This window comes from Dermacentor andersoni, chromosome 11 (genome assembly GCF_023375885.2).
Source record: "Dermacentor andersoni chromosome 11, qqDerAnde1_hic_scaffold, whole genome shotgun sequence".
NCBI lineage: Eukaryota > Metazoa > Arthropoda > Arachnida > Ixodida > Ixodidae > Dermacentor > Dermacentor andersoni.
Window position 1 is genome coordinate 77,036,332 of NC_092824.1, and position 21,047 is coordinate 77,057,378.

At 44.5% G+C, this 21,047-nt stretch overlaps 1 protein-coding gene across 1 annotated transcript; it reads left to right on the forward strand.

Moving 5' to 3' along the window:
• Window positions 1-96: 96 nt before the first annotated feature.
• LOC126517629 (U2 small nuclear ribonucleoprotein A'-like) lies at window positions 97-21,047 on the forward strand. Its single transcript, XM_050167422.3, has 7 exons — window positions 97-282; window positions 368-408; window positions 3,058-3,164; window positions 6,072-6,197; window positions 8,705-8,807; window positions 17,906-18,221; window positions 20,671-21,047. Exons 1-7 carry the CDS (start codon window positions 201-203, stop codon window positions 20,706-20,708), a joined length of 813 nt encoding a protein of 270 aa, XP_050023379.2. The 5' UTR covers window positions 97-200; the 3' UTR covers window positions 20,709-21,047.

Here is a 21,047-nt window from a genome sequence, read left to right on the forward strand (position 1 = left end):
TGGTATGCCTCGACTATTTACGGCTTAAGTTTTCTGTTGGGCTTGCAATGGCTTACACACTTGCTTCGATCCAATCCAGTAACTGTTTGTTGGCAAACCGGCACGTATTTTCGTTCCACACGTTTCGCGGCGCGTTCTTGTCGTGCGTTTTACCGGCGCCTTTATTTTGTAAACGGCAGAGACGCGCGCAGTATTTCACCATGGTGAAATTGTCACAGGACCTTATACAGTTGGCCGCACAGTCCATCAATCCAGTGCGGGACAGAGAGCTCGACTTGCGAGGTGAGAACTTTCCCCCTTCACCTACCTTCGAACGTCGGATGACTTGTCATGTGTCGTTTACTAAACGTCTATTATTATGACCCAGGTTACAAGATCCCCGTTATCGAAAACTTGGGAGCGACGCTGGTGAGTTTTCCGATGGGGGGAGACGAACTCCAGGGAAATTAGCTGTACAGATGCGTGCAGTGTCTAGAATAGGTGCTGTACTAGCGGTGGGTACTTTCGAACGCTGCGGTCTACGAAGGACCCACCGATTCGCGGTCATGGACACGAAGGCCATTCTCAAGTGTGGCTGCAAGACTTCAGATACATAATTCACGTACAGATACTGCCTCGTCAACATGTACGCTACGTAGTTTACAGCACGTATTTCGCTTTGCTGCACAGTACTTCGTGTGTGTTCGTAGCAATGTCGCAAGCCTGCTTACAGTACCCGCGGTTTCACTGTTGTTGCTTTGCTATCATTCTGCATCTGCTGTGCCGTAAAGCATCGCGTCATTGGAGAAGGTGCGTCTTCCCAGATTAACCGCCGTATTCGTAAATGCATCTTGAAGCGCGTGCTTGATTTATATGACGCCTGGCATGAACGTTCTCAGTACGCTCATTGCGTCTGCTTCGGCGCGTTCACGACAGGAGTCATTTAAATCAAGTCGAGCAAGTGCTTCAAGTTAAGATGCATTTATGAATACGATGGTAAGTTACTGAGAGAGGCGAGGTTTAATTGACCAATCCAGTTATTATTCTAAGCAAGTAGTAGTTAATACCCTGCTCTATTCGGAGCATCACATCAATTTCAATTGTCTCGCGTAAAAATGATTTTCATGCGAGACACAACTAATCTCATTCAGTCATAAACCGCAAAGCACTTTAGTCAAATCTATTACTGACTGTATATTGTGACTTCTCAAAAGCATCCAACAAAGTAAGCCATAGAATTCACTTTCGTAAGCTTAACACCTAAACCTCGATTCTAATGTTTTAAGATGGATAGAATGCTTTCTAATTAATTGCTCACAATTTGTTTCTGCTAATGACCATAACTCTTCATTCAAAGTGGTAGAGTCTGGTGTGTGGCAAGGCTCTGTCCTTTCGCCTCTTTTATTTCTCATATATGCGAACAACCTCCCTTCGATAATTCTAATATTCATCCATTTGCATTATATACATTATATGATTGCACTATATAGAGAGAAACAAAACATGACGAAAAGGTAACCTCCACTCTTGCCTTAACGCCATAGCTAGGTGTAACAAATGGCTATAACATTCAACTAAACACTAACAAATGTCAATTTTTGCATGTGCCCTAGATTACTACTAATTCTCTAATGTACTTACTTATCAACACTATGTTGGATCCTGTATCTTCATACAAGTGTCTAGGGTTTCATACCACAGCTAATTTCATGTGGACAACCCATGTCGATCACATTACTGACAATGTAAATTGAACTTTGGGTTATTTGCAGTGCAGCTTTCGTAGTATACCATCCTCTCTCAAGTTCTTGTACAAAACACTAATGTGAACAGAATTTGTGTATGCACCTGCCATTTGGGACCACACTAACCTTTTCACTTCAGTGAGAATTTTCCAGAATTACTCTGCTCATTTTATTTGTTCCAATTTGATCGATGTGCTTAGTATAACAGCATCTAAAAGCCTTGAACTCCTATCTCTTTATTTCATAAGCTATATTATCAATCTTCCCTCCATGATGAATTTATATCTCCACCGCAACATATATCCCACCACATTGACCACCTTTATAAAGTAGGCATCAAATATGTCAACGCTTCGATGGGGGCGAAATGCGAAAACGCCTGTGTACTTAGATTTAGGTGCACGTTAAAGAACCCCAGGTGGTCCAAATTTCCGGAGTCCTCCACTACGGCGTGCCTCATAATCAGAAAGTGGTTTTGGCACGTAAAAACCCATAATTTTTAAGAACCCCAGGTGGTCGAAATTTCCGGAGTCCTCCACTACGGCGTGCCTCATAATCAGAAAGTGGTTTTGGCACGTAAAAACCCATAATTTTTAAGAACCCCAGGTGGTCGAAATTTCCGGAGTCCTCCACTACGGCGTGCCTCATAATCAGAAAGTGGTTTTGGCACGTAAAACCCCATAATTTAAATTTGGCAACGCTAAAACTTCCTTAGACTGCTTTTTGCCTCGCACATTCGTTGATGGAACCACGTTCCCACAGAAATTGTAACTACGAATGATCATACTTTTTTGTGCAACATTTACTAAGTAACCATAATTTAATTACTTGCTACCTTCCTTTCTATTCTTTGTAATGTTAACAATACGGTATGGCTGGAAAGCTACTTATCTGTTGCGATCTGCTATTTGGTATTTACCACCACATAATGTTGTATAGTTGGAACGTTTCTTTTTCCTCATGGTATTTTGACAGTTTGTCCTGCTCAACCCACTCCCCTCTGTAATGCCTTCGTGCCATCAGGCTAGAAATCAATAAATTTGTAGGAAACTTAGCCGAGTAAACACAAGCTAGTGAAAGCCCCAAGGCATTTTTCTGTAATGCTAACTTGTTTTTTAGTACTACTACAATGATATTTCGGCTTGACAGGTGTTGAAAAAAAATTCAAGTCAATGTTGCCTGTCCTATATCAGCACTGATTCATGTTGCCGCATTTTGTCGTAAAGGTATGCTGAAAGCATGCAAGAAATCTATCTAACTGTGTGCTGAGAGATCCAATGCACACAAATTGCCAGGTTTTGGCTGTTTGTCAATAATTTAGCATGGCTTGCAGGATCAGTTTGATTGCATCGACCTGTCTGACAATGACATCAGGAAGCTGGACGGGTTTCCGCTGCTCAAGCGCCTCAAGTCCCTGATGCTCAATAACAACCGCATATGGTGAGTAGCTTAATCAGCAGTGCTTGTTATTGAAATGGGAACGCCTCCTGCCACACGCATTGGTACCTTCTCGCTCAAGACTGAACCATTTCGCAGTACCAGGTGGGCCATCTCCACTCGGCGTTCCCATTGTGGTATCCTATCAAAGGACTGGCCAACCACAGTGGCGCTTACCAATAATGGCTTCATGAAAACCTACAAAAGTGGGCCAATTTAGACTGGTTGACACATGTTATAGTTAAATCGAGTGATAGTGCATATGACAGGGCCGACAGAATGAATGGACAAGGTGCTGTCTGTTCCAAGTTCTGTGCTTTGCATTCATTCATTTTGTTTGTCTTGTTCTATGTGCTTTTACCCAATTTAACTACATATAATGGCATCAAAGTGGCACTGCGGTCTTGCAATTTTTGCAGGAAATTGATGATAGTGTTTTCTGACGAGGGTAACATAGCGTGGTAACTTAGTTGAATAACCCTGTCCTTTTGACACAAGGTAAGCTGGTACTGAATTTTTTTACTTATTGTGACACCTGAGGGCTGCACGCTCAATCAATCACTTTCAGCAGGCATTGGTTGGCTACACCAGAGGGCAGAAACAGCAGTGAGGCGTCTCGTTTGATGCTACGTCGCACAGAAGTGTTCCTGAAACTCGGTCAAGAATACATTCATACTTAGCAGGCAGCACTGTAGAAGCTATGAAATTAGTGTGGTTGTAAGAGTCTCGCTCGGTGCATTTTGCGTTGCAGTTGTATTGATTACGTGTTGATTGCGCATCTTTGGGCTTTTCATATGTGACAGACTATGTTTCGGTCGCAAGTGTTAGTGCTGCACTGTGGCAGCTGGTAGCAGCAATGTATCAATCTGTTCGTTTCGTGGCAAATAGGTTTAGGTCCGTGACGCCTTTCACCTAATAACTGTCCTGTGTATTTTGCCGCATGAAAGTATGAAACTTGGTATAAGGCAGTACAGTTAGGTCACGAATGTTAACAGTGGGAGAAGCCTTTCCAGCCTTCAGAGCATTGCCTGCTGTAAATGAAATGGAGTGTAGATAATACTGCTTTGAGCAGCTAAGCCAGTATTATTCCTGTACATGCAGCTGCGAGGCCAAAGGCTGCATGCCGGTTCCTTCTCATTTCAGTGGTGGAACAGCCTCACCAAATTGCACCAAAACAGCATTTTAGCAGAAAATTGCACCATATGAAGTGTAAGATTGAGTGTTCCCTTCTGTTGATGCTGCCTCGGTAATAAAACTGAAACCAAAACCTTAACCATGCCACTGTCATCGTCACCATCATGGAAGGCAACAGAGCTGCCACAGCATATAGCTAAAGCCGTCAGTTCTCAAGTCACTATTTTCACACTTTTGTTGCAATTCTCTCCAGTGGATAATCCAACATGCTGGTATTGTACTGTCTTTTTGTTTGTGCCATTCATGTTTCTGTTCGATATTCCTCATGCTAGCATGGCTCGGAGCTTGTGTTGTATCTGTGTATCGTATCTGGCGTAGCGCAAGCTTCGCATCTACAGCAGATAAGATACATCCCCTGTTCATTTGAAGAAAGAGGGCAAGCAAACGAATGTAGTCCACGACACTTCTGACACCATGTATCGTGGTGCACCGTAGGTGAGACATGACCAGAGGCTCCAAGCAAGGGAAGCAGAAGGAACCCCCATTTATTGAACAGCTGTGTATATGTACGCTAAAGTGGGAGAAGGTGTGTTCCCTCACCACGACCTTTCACGTGTGACATGTAGATCGGTCACATCACATGTGCCATAGACGCGAAGCCCGCACTGGGCCAGATACGATACAGACCTCACTCATGGAGGAAGTTGAATCAAACAGAAACCTCAGGTAATGTCCGGTTGCACAGTGCTTACCATATACTAGTTCTTGGAGGTGGGACTTAAGAAGAATATCTTCTAGTACATCTATTTAGCTGCTGACATGTACTTTGTTTATGAGTGGTTACCTTCTTTGCAGCCCTGTGCTATTGGAATTGTTGTAATTTAGTCAGCTTTCACATGTTCCACAGCACAGTTATGTGGGAGAAATCATGCACATTAGAAGAAACCTGTGAATGTCATGTCTTCTGTCTAGCTTCTGTTTAGTGACACACATCTTAGGGCGTGGTCTTTCTTGCATGATCTAGTTTCACAGCTTCTTTTAGCTCTTGCTCATTTGAAGCTGGCCGAACACGCAGTGCCTGTTGCAAGCTTAAGTCATATAGAAACGGCTTTATCACATTAAATATCCACAGTAGGACAGTAAAGGACATTCTATTAAAAATAATAAAACTAATAATTTTTATCCCGAATGTCTCACTGGTGCGCATAAAGCCAGCTCCACTATATTTATTGACTACTTCAGTTAAAATTTCAACCATGCCTTGTATATAGATGTATGTGTACACCATGCCAAAGGTCAAATGGCTGTTTAACCACTGTACTTTTCGAAATTTCCCACCACGTTTTTTTCCTATTCTTATACGCATGCATTAATACAGTGGCCGCTATGGGGATTTCCTTTGGACAAAGTGCCTCCTACAGAAACCAATGTGGAGTTTCATTTATAGGATAGAGAGTTGGGTTAGTTGGTGTTTCATGAAGTCTGCCTAACTGCAGCCTAGATAACACAGACTCATATCACTGAACTGGCGTTATCACACCGGGGTCCGTATTCTCAGTTGGTCATATTCAGTAGCGCTCACTTTTGCATAACATAGCATCAAAAGCTTGCATGGAATCTCTCTTCCTTGTGTCTCGTCATTCCAGCACTCTAGTTTCTCTATAATGAAATCTCTTTACTTACACCATCTAGTGGTGTAAAGTTCTACCACTGCCGCCTTCACCTTGATGCGAGCACAGTCTATGTTCTCCTCTGGTTTTGTTCTCCCTCTGCCAGCCGCATTGGGGAGAATCTGCAGGAGCAGCTGCCAGCTCTGGAGACCCTGGTGCTGACCAACAACCAGGTCCAGAACCTAGGCGACCTTGACCCACTGGCCAGCATCAAGACGCTCACCTACCTAAGGTGAGCAGGGGTGGGACTACATCTGTTGAGGTGTGGAGTGTATTACAACTTCACCATGTTTAGCTATCCGCGCAGTTTTTTCCAGTTCCATGATGAATCTGGTAGCTTTTGCCCATCCAGTGCTAGTTTACGGTGAATTCTATGTGGTCATCCAGGAGCCGGTTGATGGTTTCTTCTGGTTGCTTGAGATTAACTCATTCTGCAATGGATTGCTATTTCTTGATTTTCTTGATCCACTATTGGAATACAGAGTCGAGTAGAAATTCACATGTGCTTCACGTCAATTCAGCTCGCTGTGGAGATGAGCTCTTCAATCCAAATGGGACGCTCAAGCGAGAAAAATTCTGATCATGATGTTCTGTGTAGTCATCCAGCAAAAACATGTCAGCATGTTGCCATCTCTGACTCGGAAAACAATGCTGTGCACTGTTTTTTCCAGCGAGGGTGAAGAGTCCAAGAAACTCGCACATGTGTGTTAATCCAGGTGCACAAATCGTAGTCATCTCTGCAATGCTTTTTTACAGGCTGCTGTAAGATAAGCTATGGTTCACCTGCCGAATCAAAGTTTGTACTGTGCAAAAACAGGCTAATATAAAGGCACTGCTCCATCGCAGACCTGTTTAAAACGTTCCCATTTTAATCTATTACAAGCCCACTGATTTCACCCAGTGATAGCAATTGGTGTGAGATTAATTTTGTATTTTGTAACCTTGAATGAGTTAGAACATCCAAAATGAATCTCACACCAACGAACAATTATTTAATCACACACTAAAATATAATCTCTCACTAACTGCTGTTCAACCTTTTTTTTTTTTTCAGGCGAAATAAAGCTAGGCTATGTCAGCACACAGTGCACATATTTTGTGTGGTTTCATTTTCTGTAAATGTGGGATGCATTTAAGCTTGAAGCCTATTTGCTTTTGTTGCTACTGGAGTCGTGCACAAAAGCTTGGACAGTGGGAGATTCAGGAGTGCTTAATGTACAAGCACAGCCAGAATGAAAAGGTTCATATTATAAATAGGTGGAATTGGAAAGTTCCAAGAAAGTGAAAACTCCCAGTGTGCCAAGGCACTCAAGCTGCATGAACTTCCACAGCGCTTGCCTTATCAGAGTATTCCTGCATTGCTAATTCTTTGTTGGTGACTGCTACCAGCTTGGCGCATAAAATCAGTGCTGACATGAAATGTTAGACCCATTGTTTTATTGCCTTAGATGGGTGCAATTGGGACCTCGAAACCCTAGAAAAATGTTGGAGAGCCTCCGACTGCCCTAAGTAATTTAACATAATGGCTTTTTCTCTGCAGCCGTTATCATTTTCTAGGAGGTGACTGTGTCGGTATGTCGCGAGGCTAAATGTGGCCACATGCGAGCAGGACATCTCACTCTGGTTTGTTTTGTTGCCTCCTGTGCTGCTATTCATTGTATGGCCCAATGTGGCAGCATGGCAGACGACAGAGCAAGTGCCATAACATCGTGATGTCCTGCTCTCGCGTGACCATCTTCAGCACTGTGACACAGTCTTCAAATTGAATAGCTGGTACATGTATTCGTAAATACGAATACATTCTCCTAATAATCTTTGCATGGTTTAAACTCTGAAGCGTGCATGATAAAGTGCAAAATTTGAGCAAAAGTGTGAGAAATCTTACTCTGGTGGCTAAATACATTGTAGTAGACATGAAGTACGAGAACTTGTGTAGGGGAACACATGACAGATTGTTCATGAAACCAGACATTTTTTTCTAAACCCTAATCATTTGCGTTCTGAATAGCCCTGGGTATGCAAACAAACTGTTTGTGTATTTCGATTGTTTCATTTGTGCAGTGAAAGACAAAATTTTACAGAACACAATATATGAGAAAAGCTGAATATCTGCACAGCCCCACAACGCAGCATAGTATTCACATTTACAGCGTCTACCATTATATATGAACACTGTGATGTTCGGTTTTACGTACTATTGATGCTGGCTGCTCGGAAATTGAACGTTTTCCAAAATCCCGTGGTCTGTAAACTTTTGTCATTGACTTTTACGCCTCATAATGTGCGATGTTAACAACAGAAACTTGCTAACATTGTCAATGCTATAGGATAGGAACACTGTTCTGTGCTGAAAACTTTTTTTTTATCTCAATAGAGTATTCAATACAAGGTTCGCTTTTGGCACCATTTGATTAATTTGATTGTCTCAAAAATTGACACAGTCATTGAACATGGATATACAAAATTATTGGATATAATGACGTATATCTGCAACGCTTCTCACCAATGTCAGCATGTATTATTACATGCTTACAACAAATAGCAGATCTAGAAAAGGTATTTTTGTGTCAGATGTGACTTAGTTGTAACAAAATTTGACTGCATTCATTTGCACCTACTTGTAAACAGTTCACTTACCCTCCGTTACCACAAAAGCTTCAATATTATGGCCCATGGTCACCCAGTACGGTTGTGTCGTCTTTGTTTAATCGCACTGTCCTATGCCCGTTGTCGTTGCAGCCTGATGAAAAACCCCGTGACCGTGAAGCGCCACTACCGGCAATACCTCATCCACAGGATCCCGCAGTTGAGGGTTCTCGACTTCCGGCGCATCAAGCAGAAGGCAAGCACATGTCGCATGCTTTTCTGTTTCTTCCATGCTTCCAATCCGTTCACTTGAACGAATTATTTTGTCTAGCCAGCCGGTGCTTCTCATTTGTGACAACAGCAGTGCTGGCAGTCGCATCCTCAGCCTTGAGGTAGCATATGAGGGTTTATTGGTTAGTTGCCTACTCCTAAGTTCATGTGCTACATGACGCCTGTTAATAGAAGAATGTGCCGCATCATCCACCATAGCCATGAGTGGCACTGTCTAACGCTCCCAGCTCAAGATCTAGTGCATATGTACAAATTCCAGAGTAAGTGGACGGTAGAATAGCTGCCGCCATAGCTAAATTGGTAGAGCAGCGCATGTGTAATGCTTTTTGTTTTGTGTGATTTCGCATTCTTCTGCTTTCGGTGCGGACACCCAGTAGCGAGATTTAGTTGCTTTGGCCAATAGCGTGGCATGGGAACATTGTAGCACTGTATTTACCCTAATCTAACGCTAAAATTTCCTGTGCATTACAATCAGATATGAAACTGCATTCATCGCATTGGCAACAGCCTACCGTCAGGCACAGTGTCATTGCCATCACAAAATGGCAACATGGAGTGATTTTTGTGAAGGTTGCAGTCGATTCATGTTGTATTTGACTAAGATCTGTAGCGGTATTTTTTTATACTATCATTTTCATTCGACTCGGCACTGCACGCATTGGCATAATTGGCCCCAGCCTTTCGCTGCACCTAGTTTGCTATCTGTGCATGGTGCTAGGAATGTTGTCAGACACTTACTTGGATAAGTCTTATGCAGTCTCTTGTAAAATTTGTAGTAGTATCTCTAAAAGGTGATCGCTTTAGAATATAGCCCATGTGTGCTTGGTATCTGTGGCCAGTGAAGCACGAATGGAAACAACACGCCGTTTCATTATGAAAGCTTGTTTTAAAAAATCTTGTCTGTGATGGTAAATTCTGCGCTTCTCATTTTTTTCTGATATTGAATGGAGGGGGGGGGGGCATGCTACATTTTTCTTCTATGGATAGGTGGCATGGTACATTCAGGTGCACCTTTACTGTCTTACTGTTGGCGAAAATTGGATGCATGTTATCTTGCACTATCAGCGTTATCGCACGTAATCAGTGGCGGTGGTGCTATGGCGCTGCGAAAGTAGTGCTTAGATATAACTGCCGTGACACTGTGGAGTTATCTTCAGCCCAATTGTTTTGAGAGAGAAAGCCTGTGCATTAGAATCAGGTAAATACTATAATCAGATGTTGGTGAGCTAGTTATTGCTTGAAAATTCTCCTGCAGCAGACTGAAAATAGGCGTTTTCGACGGGAGATTACCTGTGTTTAACGCCTTCACTGTCCCCTAAGCTCTGCCAAGACACTCACTGCGACTAAAGGGATCATTATTGGGGTCACCATAGGGGTCAGGTGCATGCATGCTAACAGATCAAGTTCGAATTATCTGGTGAAGGCCAATTTTAGGATTGAAAAACCAAAGTTAGGACCCATAGAAATGCATGGGCGCCGGCCAGGACTTTCAGCCGAAACCTAGATAACCAGGGTCGAATTAACAGAAGTCTGCTGTACTGGCGCAGGCAGAGAAGTCACAATGCATCCGCAACGCAACCATGCCTAAAGACTGCATATATAGAAACAATAAATGTGCTTGGATGACTGCAGCTGTCTTTTAGGAAGTGTGGACCTCATGAATCAAAAGTTTGAGGCAAAGCAGGGCCATGTGCTTGTTGACAACTGCCCGGTCATGGGAGTTTCTGCCAGTGAACACAACCACTATATTTGAGCCTATAGATCAGGGCATTATTCATCATCATGAGCCTATTTTATGTCCACTGCAGGACGAAGGCCTCTCCCTGTGATCTCCAATCACCCATGTCCTGTGCCAACCGATTCGAACTAGCGCCTGCGAATTTCTTAATTTCATCACCCCACCTAGTCTTCTGTCGTCCTTGACTGCGCTTCCCTTCTCTTGACAATGATTCTGGGGCCCTAATGGTCCACCGGTTATCTAACCTACGCGTTACATGACCTGTCCAGCTCCATTTTTTTCTCTTAATGTCAATTAGAATATTGGCTATCCCCGTTTGCTCTCCGATCCACACTGCTCTCCTCCTGTCTCCTAATGTTATGCCTAGCATTCTTTGTCCCATTACCCTTTGCAGATGACATTGTCCTGTTCAGCAACTTTGGGAATGAGTTACAGCATATGATTGAGGACCTTAACAGATGGAGTGCATGAGGGAGGTTGAAGATTGATATGCAGAGGAACAAAGATAATGATCAATAGCCTGGCAAGGGAACAAGAGTTCAGGATCGCCAGTCAGCCTCTAGAATCTGTGAAGGAGTATGTTTACCTAGGTCAGTTACTCGCAGGGAACACCGATCATGAGAAGGAAATTTACAGAAGAATAAAAATGGGTTGGAGCGCATGCGGCAGACATTAGACAGTTTTAGTATAATGTACGCTATACCATTGCGTATGCTGAAATATAGCGGGTTGTCACTGTGCATGCACTGAACACTAAACGAACACTAAAACAAACGCAACGCAAACGAGTTAGCATTTTTGCGAGGTTTGCGGAGTTTGCGTGAACCATGGCGGCAATCCCGGCTGCCCGCTTCGAATTGAATTTGGCGTTGCTTTTGTAGAATGCACTTCGTTCGTAGCAAGTGATTGTGTAAATGGCTTTCGCTTAGTCTCAGGCTGCTTCGACGACAGAGTATTATGGATAATCTTGTGGTGTTGTTGAGATCACTTCTCATTTCGAACGAATCGATGCCTAACAGAGAAACGTTCGAGATGGCAGCGCCACCTATCACTACAGTCGGGAAATAGCCGCAACGACAGAATATGGCCTCTGAGATCCGAAGATCTCGCCGGCCAACTAAAACTTTAAAAATGTGCGCTGCTTAGCGTACGCTATAAGCTGCGTACGCTAAACTAAAACTGTCTAATGTCAGATCCTGACTGGAAGCGTACCATTATGATTAAAAAGAAAGGTGTACAGTCACTGCATTCTACGAGTGCTAACTATGGGGCAGAAACTTGGAGACTGAACAAAAAGCTCAAAAACAAGTTAAGGGCATTATTGGAACCACGCAAAGGTTGGACCGCATGAGTCTTTTACAATGCATACTGATTGCATATAATGCCAACAGGGACTGCAACATCGACCTGTTTGGTGCCATACATTTCTGAAACCATTCATGCAAACAGCATGAATGCGCAAGTGAAAATGCGCTAATTCTAGCATTTTTGTGAAACTTCACAAAAAATGGTCATTGGAGAAAACCTATAATTACTTTTATAAAACTGTCCCTAGAAGGTTGCATCTTCTAAAATTTTATTTTCGCCTATGTGATGCTCACAGGCTCCAAAATAATAGCCTGAATTTGGCAAAAACGCTATTTTGGCCTATGTTCAGATGTTGGTAGCACACTGAGGTGGTTCATGAAAAAATAAGTGGAAAAGTGGATATCATTGAAAAAAATGAGCTTTCGCCTCGGAAATTTTAATCGAGATAATTTTCGTTTTTGTAGAGAAAAAAAAATTTTTGAATTGTAGTCCCACCATTGCATTATTTTGGTTCGTGCTTCCACTTCACCTGATAGCATGCTGGCGGGAAATACAATCCAGGATGGTGCACATCATGGTCTGTGTGGTGAGGAATAGAAGCTGAGATCACCAGGAGTTCGTAAGAGTTTGAATCACGGTCAAGAATTTCAACCCAGATCGGACTCGCTTTCATGAGCGTGAGCTATGCTTACCTAAGGTAGATCGACATTGCGCACTTCCACTTTATGGAAGTATACGTACGCAGCCGCCTACGCGTGAAGTGGTAGCACAAGCCGCAGATCACTTTTACAAAAGACTACTTTTATAAAAGTATTCTGTGAAAATGGTTTCTTGAGGTGTGACATCACAAAGACCCTGTGGTTCGTGTCCCAGTAAAAACTTTGCCAACTACTGTCTATGTGGCTCGAAGTAGCAGGAAGAATAGTGTAGACGTCACAGAACTAATGAACTATGCTCAATATAGCTCCCTATCAAAAATATTCACGAAATAATCGGTCTGGTTTCATGGTGACTGAACGTGTGTCATTGAAGTGGTGCTTCCAGTTCACGCTCATGAAAGCGAGTCCGATCTGGGTTGAAATTCTTGACCGTGATTGGCTTTCTCCTGCAACTTGTGCAAAGGATGCAATTGTGACCGAGAAATTTGTATGCGATCGAAAATGTGCCACGCAAGAGCCGTATTAGGCTTCCATACAGTTGTGCTATTTCAGCTCTACTTTCCTAGCTTTTTAAATTTTAAAGGGTAGTCGCTTTTATCTAATTGCCGCTTGTATCGAATTTTTTTGCTGTCCTGTTCCCTTTATTATAACAACGGTTTAGTGTAAATTGTTTTGGTATCACTCCCCATCGTTTCTTTCTCGCAACTCATTATGCAACAATGGAATTTTCTTGGCACTTGATTATTGTTATAATTGGGTCAGGCTGTATATTCCTGTTCTGGAATGCAAGAACTCTGTCTTCTCTTTCTTGTCATTACTCACCATGGTAATGCAGTAGTCATATATTATGCTGCTGACCGGGAGGTACACGGTCAAGCATACACTATGCATTGTGGTGAAGCTTACTAAGAGTGCAAAGAGGCTGCTCTCACGGGACAAGAAAAGTTGCAGTTGCGCCCGAAAGGCGAAGCATCGATTGCAATAGCAAACTAATGGATAGCTATACAAAATAGGGATAGTAGTTTTATCGGCCCTTTAAACTTGTAAACATAGGCATACTAACTAAATTAACAACAATGGTGCCACGCACGCACAAGCAAACACGAACCCATCTCACTTAATGACCACAGAAAGTCAGCTGTCGTAACGCTGGAGTGCGGAAGCGCGGCGGCGGCAGCGAGTGAATCAACCTTTGTGCTACCTCTAGCCTCAGCACAAACTAAGCAGCAAGAACACAGCGCATGGGCAGACACTGTCCTCATCACAGATGGCTTTCAAGGTACAGCAGCCCTGGAGGGCGTGCACAGCTGCTGGGGCTGCCCAGAGTAGAACGAGCCCTCCCCCTGGAGCCTTGTGTGCGACAGAAGACAGTGCGCATCTTCCCCGCTTTGCTCCTTTTCGTGCGCGAGATTGAGCCCCTATCGCCGTCCCATCCTCACACGCTTTCACTCGAACATACAGCACACGGCGCGCGGCAAGGATTTTATCGCCCTTGGACTTTGTACAGAACCTCACGGTGACACTGACAGCAGAAATGTGCTTGGAATGTCTATAGAACTGCTATCGCAATAAAATGTGTTCCTTGATTATACACGCGTGCACCCGTCGTCTCCTTTCACATTACAACAACCAAGATTGCACTGATTGTACGTAATAATTGTACTGGCATTAAAGCTATTCAGAAATGGCTATGGCAATTTGAGGGTAGTTAAAGGCATGCATTCTTTTTTTCGGTTAATTCGATCCTGACCAAAGGTCCCAGCCGACACCCATATGTTTCAGTGGGTCCGAACTTCGGTTATTTTGATCTCAAAATTGGCCTTTGTGAGATAATTCAAACTTGACTAGTCAGCTTCGCCGTCATACAGCTATGTTATGCGGTGAAGCATACTAAGAATAGAAAGGGGCCACTGTCACGGGACATAGCACGCGGTTTTTAATTATACAGGTGGGCATGCGCCATCTCTGGTCGCAGTATGAGAACCTAGACACATAATATGCATACTGGCGCCCACTCAGGGCTGTTTCTGGTGTTGCTGTGACGATTTGAGCTCTCGTTTCACCCACCATGCGTGTTAACGGGGCCTAGTACGTATTCTTAAATTGAACATGTGCGTGCGCCGAGAAGCAGAGAAAAACCATCTGTGTTTTAGGAAAGCTAGTGAAAAGGAAGGTGGTAAGATTGGAAAACTCGTGGGGACAAAGTTTTTTCATCTTTTCATTTTCAGCATCAAGGGAACGCTTAATGCCAACAAGAAAGCGGGGATCTAACTAAAACTCTGAAGGCCTGCCAGTAAACTCCCTTGGCATCTCGGTGATAGTACTATGAACGGAGACGGTGCATGTGCGTGTGTAAATTTAAGGAACACATGCTGTGTCCCGTAACAGAGACACTTTTCCCTGTTTGGTATGCTCATCAACGGCATGTTTCAGTGTATTTTCCTGCCCTTTATTTAATTCGACCAGTTTTGTTGGTATCGTCAGGATTGAATTAACGGAAGTCAACTGTACTTGATGTTTTGGGTGTTTTCGCTGTATTTTGGGAGTCTGAAAAATTGGACGTTGACTGTATATGAATGACATGGGTTTGATTCTGCTCAGCAATGGAGAAATTTTAAAGGATTCTTTTGTTGTGAGTGTGTCGCATAACTCACACTCCAGGATTTTAAAGGGATCCTGACCACCCCTAGTGCTTGGTGAAAAAACACAGTCCACGAATAGCATCCGCTGCTGTGAACTTCTAAGCCAGATCTTTTCAAACCAAAAGCATTCTATTCACTCTTTTCGGTGCTGCTATATTTCGTCACATAGCAGATTCCTATATGCGACTGCTATTGGCCAATAGCTGACATCAGTCAAAAAGCTTGTTTGGTTCAGTGTGTTTCTTTCAACTGTTACTGTGCATTTTTACTAATGCAGTTTAATAAAGAGGCTGATAAATAGAAATATGTTTCGATGAGAATCGCATGCTTCCGGAAGTACAACTATCATACTAGTATTGCCAACTAATGTCTACTAACGCCCGGCCACACCTACCCGCTCTAGGAATGAAACTATGACCACACTGCTTATCGGTATAGTAGCCGTCGGGTCTCGCTAACTTTCATTAGTTTTGAAGACTCAACCACTCTCGAACCATGCGAAATTTAAGGTCAGACCACATGTATGCTTGTCAGCGTGTGCTCACTCCTGACTGCTCCTGGCTAGACACCTTGGCAGACTTCGCTTCGTACTAAGCTAATGCACAAAGCTGTTTCAAGACAATGGCAGTTTGCACCACGTAGCACAGCCAGAAAAGGGTGTATGAATGGGAGCGCGCACTCCAGCCCTGTCATGCACATAGCCACTACAGTTGCATGTAGCTGCAGCATAGCGTAGATACCATGGCTATGCAGGGTGCTGCGACTAGCCCACTAGCTGACGATAACCTCATACTCTGATATGTGCGTGCCATGACTCAAGGCCCAAGCGCCATCTGATGAGCAGGGAGTCTTCTTCTTGAGTTGCACGTCCACAAGCACTCAAGGTGTTTCTCCATCATAGTCGAACCTCATTATGTTTGCGGCATCCCTAGCTGATTTGCACGCTGCCCATGTACACGCTCAGGTGAACATGAAGAGGAAGTTTGTTCAGCACTCGGAAATTGTGTCACTGCCATCGAGATAAGTGCGAAAAGAAATGTGCTACTCGTGTCACTCAGTGCGAGAATAGCCGCATGTAGCTAACTAGTGGCCTGTGAGTTTGGGCGATTGTAGGGGCCAAAATCGGGAAGTAATGGCGTGTACGTGAACATCCAAAATCAAATTTGAACTGCGTGCCACGATGACGCTCAATAAGCAGAACGTTGGAGGCACCACCTATCTTCGCCGTAGCGTTCACAGGGCAAGGCATTGAAGGAGGACCGGGAGCAAGCGAAGAGGGTCAATGGCAGTCATTTATTGCCAATAACTCCTCTTCTGCTGAATACATTGAAATATTTTTTGTGACAAAGTATTTTCGAAATAGTGTATTTTAACATTAAATTCATTTCAGAACTTAGATAAAATGTGGTTCAGCCTATTCTTATGTCCACTGCAGGATCAAGGTCTCTCCCGGCAATCTCCAGTGATCCCTATCTTACGCTGATTCCAACGTGTGCCTACAAAGTCCCTAATTTCGTCACCCCACCTAGTTTCCTGCCGTCCTCGACTGTGCTTCCCTTCCCTGGGCATCCATTCTATAGTTCTAATGGGGAACCAGTTATCTACAGTATGCGTTACATGGCCTGCCCTGCTCCATATTCTTTTAATGTCAACTAGAATATCGACTATTCCCGTTTGCTCTTCGACCCACACCGGTCTCTTTCTGTTGCTTAATGTTACACCTAACGTTTTTTGTTCCATCACTCTTTGCACAGTTCTTATTTTGTTCTCGAGCTTTATTGTTAGCCTCCAAGCTTCTCCTCCATGTGTTAGCACCGATAGAATGCAATGATTGTGCACTTTTTAATGACAGCGGTAAACTCCCAGTAAGACACATACCCAGTGATATATATATGCCTAGTGGCACACACCCAGTCCTGGTGTGAAAGTTTTGGTGTGAAATGGCCCAAGTTTTGGTGGGAAATGGGTCAGATAGGAACACACCACAAAGGGATTATAATTCCCTAAGAATGTCAGTCGCATTAGAATGCCTCTGTGCTTAGATTTAGGCACACTTTAAAGAACGTCAAGGTGTCAAAATTTAGCCCGCGCCCTCCACTGTGTCTCTCATAGATACAGTGCTGCTTAGTGCTGTTGAACTTGTGGGGATGCGCGACTCTCACGCATCCCCTGATATGTTGGTTTTCCCGCACGACTCGCGTGGCCTGGCGCCCGCGGCGGTCAGAGTGGTTGAGGCGCAGTACGAGAGATGGCGCGAGTGTTGCGCTGTTAACGCCGCCGGCAGGCGAGGTTACTTGGGAGCCGAAAGGAAGGCGCTTGGCCTCTTGGGTTCGAGATCGTCGGCGGGCGCAGACGTCCGCGCGGGCGCCGTCCGATGCTTCTGCGAGACTGTCTCGCGTGGCCGCCTTCGAACGTGCCACTATTCGCGTGACCGTACACGCGAACGACCAGGCGTTGGGATCCAGCATGGGGCGAACATATTCGCTCGCTATCCGGTCGCTCAGTGAGTCGGACTTCTAGATTTGTCGCGCGCCCATCGGCATGTTTTGTGGATAGCAACTCGTCTAGCTGGCATTGATCTATGAAAGGTGTAATAAATGCCCTTGTGATTGTTTGCACTACTGTGGTGTCGTTCCTTTGTCCCAAGAGTACGGAGGAGAACCCCCATATCTCCCACAAACTCCATGAATCAATTGCACTTGTTTGTTGACTGCAGGAGCGACAGGAGGCCCAGCAGCTGTTCAAGGGCAAGCGGGGCAAGCAGCTGGAGAAGGAAGTGGGCGTCATCAGTGGAGGAGGAGCTGGCCCCGTCCGCAGCAGCAGTGCCGCCTCGGCGCAGCCTCCGCCACCGGGCGCGGGTCCGACGCCGCCAGCCTCGACAAGCCGCAGCGGCCAGCTGGAGGCCCTCAAGCAAGCCATGTCGCGCGCCACCACCCTGGACCAAGTGGAGCACCTCAGCTCGGCCCTGCAGTCGGGCGCCCCCTTGCTGCCACCATCCAAGGCCTCGTCCTCAAGCACGAGGCCGCCAGGAAGTGGGTGTTACTGTCTGGGGAGGGAGATGTCCTTCTTTCTTCTCTCCTTCTCTCTTGCCCTCACCATTTTCCCTACTTTCTCATCTCTTGCTACCCTTCACATAACCCCTTGCTGTCTTTGCCGTTATGGGGATGGTCGCATGCATGTTCACAAACACTCTTTGCCTCGAGTGACCTCCTCTACTCCACCAAGTGGCAGAAGAGACTAGTGACCCAATATAGTGTTTTCACTTCACGTGATGTGCAATATGTTACCATGATACGATTTACAGCGTTCAAACAAGGAATATCTGTATAGCCAGCGTTTCAAAAAAGGTGCTTGTCTTTGTCCCCTTGTCAGAACCTTAGCTCCAGAGACATCCCTTATTCAACAACTGTTGATCTCAAGTCTCTATCTTCCTGCACAGCTCGGTCTTGTTTTCAAATTGTTACCGTGATACGTTAGACGTACTGCGCATGCATGACTGCTCCGCGGAACCGTACTGGATGTGTCACAAGATCATTTTAGCACACTGTCATCGCATGCCACGGTTTAGTGGAAACGTGAATTAGTGATGCAATGAACAATTCGAGAAGTTCAACAAAGAAATCAGAATTAGGCCTTTACGCATTGTCAGTGCATGACAAGTGCTGAGATGCCATCAGGTGAGTAGAAATCGAAACACATCTGGCAGTTTGGTGGCACCTTTTCTCAGGCCTAACAGCATCAAACTAAAATTTCGCTGGTAAGGACCAAGCATCAATAATAATTTGTCCTCATTGTTAGGTGAGACCAAGCAAAGGCTTGTTTTACCACTTATTTCTTGCTGTCATGACAGAAAGTCATGACAGCAAGGCCGAATTCAGATTGAAGCAAGTGGCCTGAGCAGTGCCCCTGGTGGCCCCCATGGTAATCCGCATTATGGGACACACATTCGCGCAGGGCATTTCTTGGTATTGTGTCACGTATCATGTAAAGCTACAACTGTAGAGTGACTCCCGCGAGAAAATAGTTGGTTGACAAGCAACCCTCCACTCCATTTTCCCGGTAGAGCCGAGTTGTGTAGAGGACGAGGCCAAAGTCAAAGTGCAGTTGTGTTGTTTAACCGTAGTTGCCGAGTGGCCATAGTGTAGATCTCTTGCAGGAGCTGTGCCTGGCCACATCCCGAGCTGTTGTGTCCCACAGAAGCAGTGGAGAACATTTAGGAGCTGCCGAGTTTGTCGCTGTACCATTAATTTTGTGCAGCCTTTGATGTGGAGCTGCTTGCTGTCCTCGGACTGTCTGCTGTCCTTTCACAAAGGGTTATGCAGTTGAAGATGTGACCCCATTTCTTTGTGTGTTGTGTGTGGTGCGTGCGTGCACACGGCAATGACATCTAAATTTAACTGTACCATTCGTAAATGAACTGGCAAACTTGCACGTTGTAAATAGCAGATGACCGTGGTGGTTGCTGACTAGTTTGGCTGTTTCAAGACATGCACGCTGGCTGCCACTTGAGACCACGTGCAGGGGTGACAATTAGTGCGAATGACATGTTCACCCTATATCACAGCATTGCGAGTGCAGCCGACGTCATCATCAGTCAGGCTTAAAATATAGCACTTTTTTTCCCCTTTGACTGGAGTCGTAATTACACTCGTGGGCAGCTTTCTGTTGCAAGAAAGCTGCCCACGAGTGTAAGAAAGCCATTGGAAACATGTTTTCGCCACATTTTTTTTTCATCTTCAAAATCATGAAAAGCAGGTAACTGCAGAATTGATTAAGAATTTTCAGTTTTCTTAAAGCATTGTAAAGATTACAAAATATGAACACTGTGTGAAAAGTGTACGGTGTCCACATTTTGGCCACATTTCTGCTGGAACGTCAGATATGAGAGCATCAACTAGGGGGACGATTCTTGGATGATCACTTTCGATGATACTGTCGCCTTCACATGACATAGTAGTACTCACCTGGCCAATTAGCTCATCAAGTTCTGCTCAACTGGCCAGTATGCACCAAAAGTTGTATCATCAAAAGTGACCATCCGAGATGCGTCCCTAGTTTGTGTCTAGCACGTTTGGTAATCGCTGACACCCCGATTGGTTGTTTATCGAGAGTAAACACCCAATCATCTACCTTACAACTTGTTTACCGAAACACTGTGCACATATTACCACTTGCAGCACAGCACCGAATGAAGTATTTCCAAATGAAATATCACACATGTGACATATCATTATTTTTATCTGTGCTCTTGCGTTTAATGAAGTATCTTGGCGTGCACAATTGTGCACCCCTTCCCCCCCTCCCAATACTATCACCAATATATGCTTGCAATGAACGTCACTTGTATTGAAGATATTTGCATGTCAGACGTGACTGCTATACCGGGGTTCAGCTATACTTGCTGTTCCTTATGCCGTACTTGGTCCTAAATACTTTTGTGCAAAGCTCATTGTCGCGTATTTTTTTTATCTACTTTTTCAGCGGAGGATGTTGAAATGGAAGAGACAAACGGCCACTGAGGAGTTCAAGGTCATTCCGGAAAGAGTTGCTGAATATTTGAGACCTCTGGGTGTTTCTCATCATCATTCACAAAGCCCCCTACCATACCTTTTTTTTTTTTTCTTTCAGTCGCTTCTACGCTCTCAGCTGGCCAAGGTGACGTAAGCAGCTTTGTCTTGTGTATATTTCAAATCGCTGCATGCGGCGGCTCAGACTGTTCCCATTTCCTTAACAACTCAAAAAGTGCTGACAAGAACAGATACGGCACATTTGGTTTAATCTTGCGAGGCCAGCTGTTGAGAGCAGCGCGAGAAGCGATGTCACTAATGAGGCTAATAAATTTTTTCGTACCGTTTTCA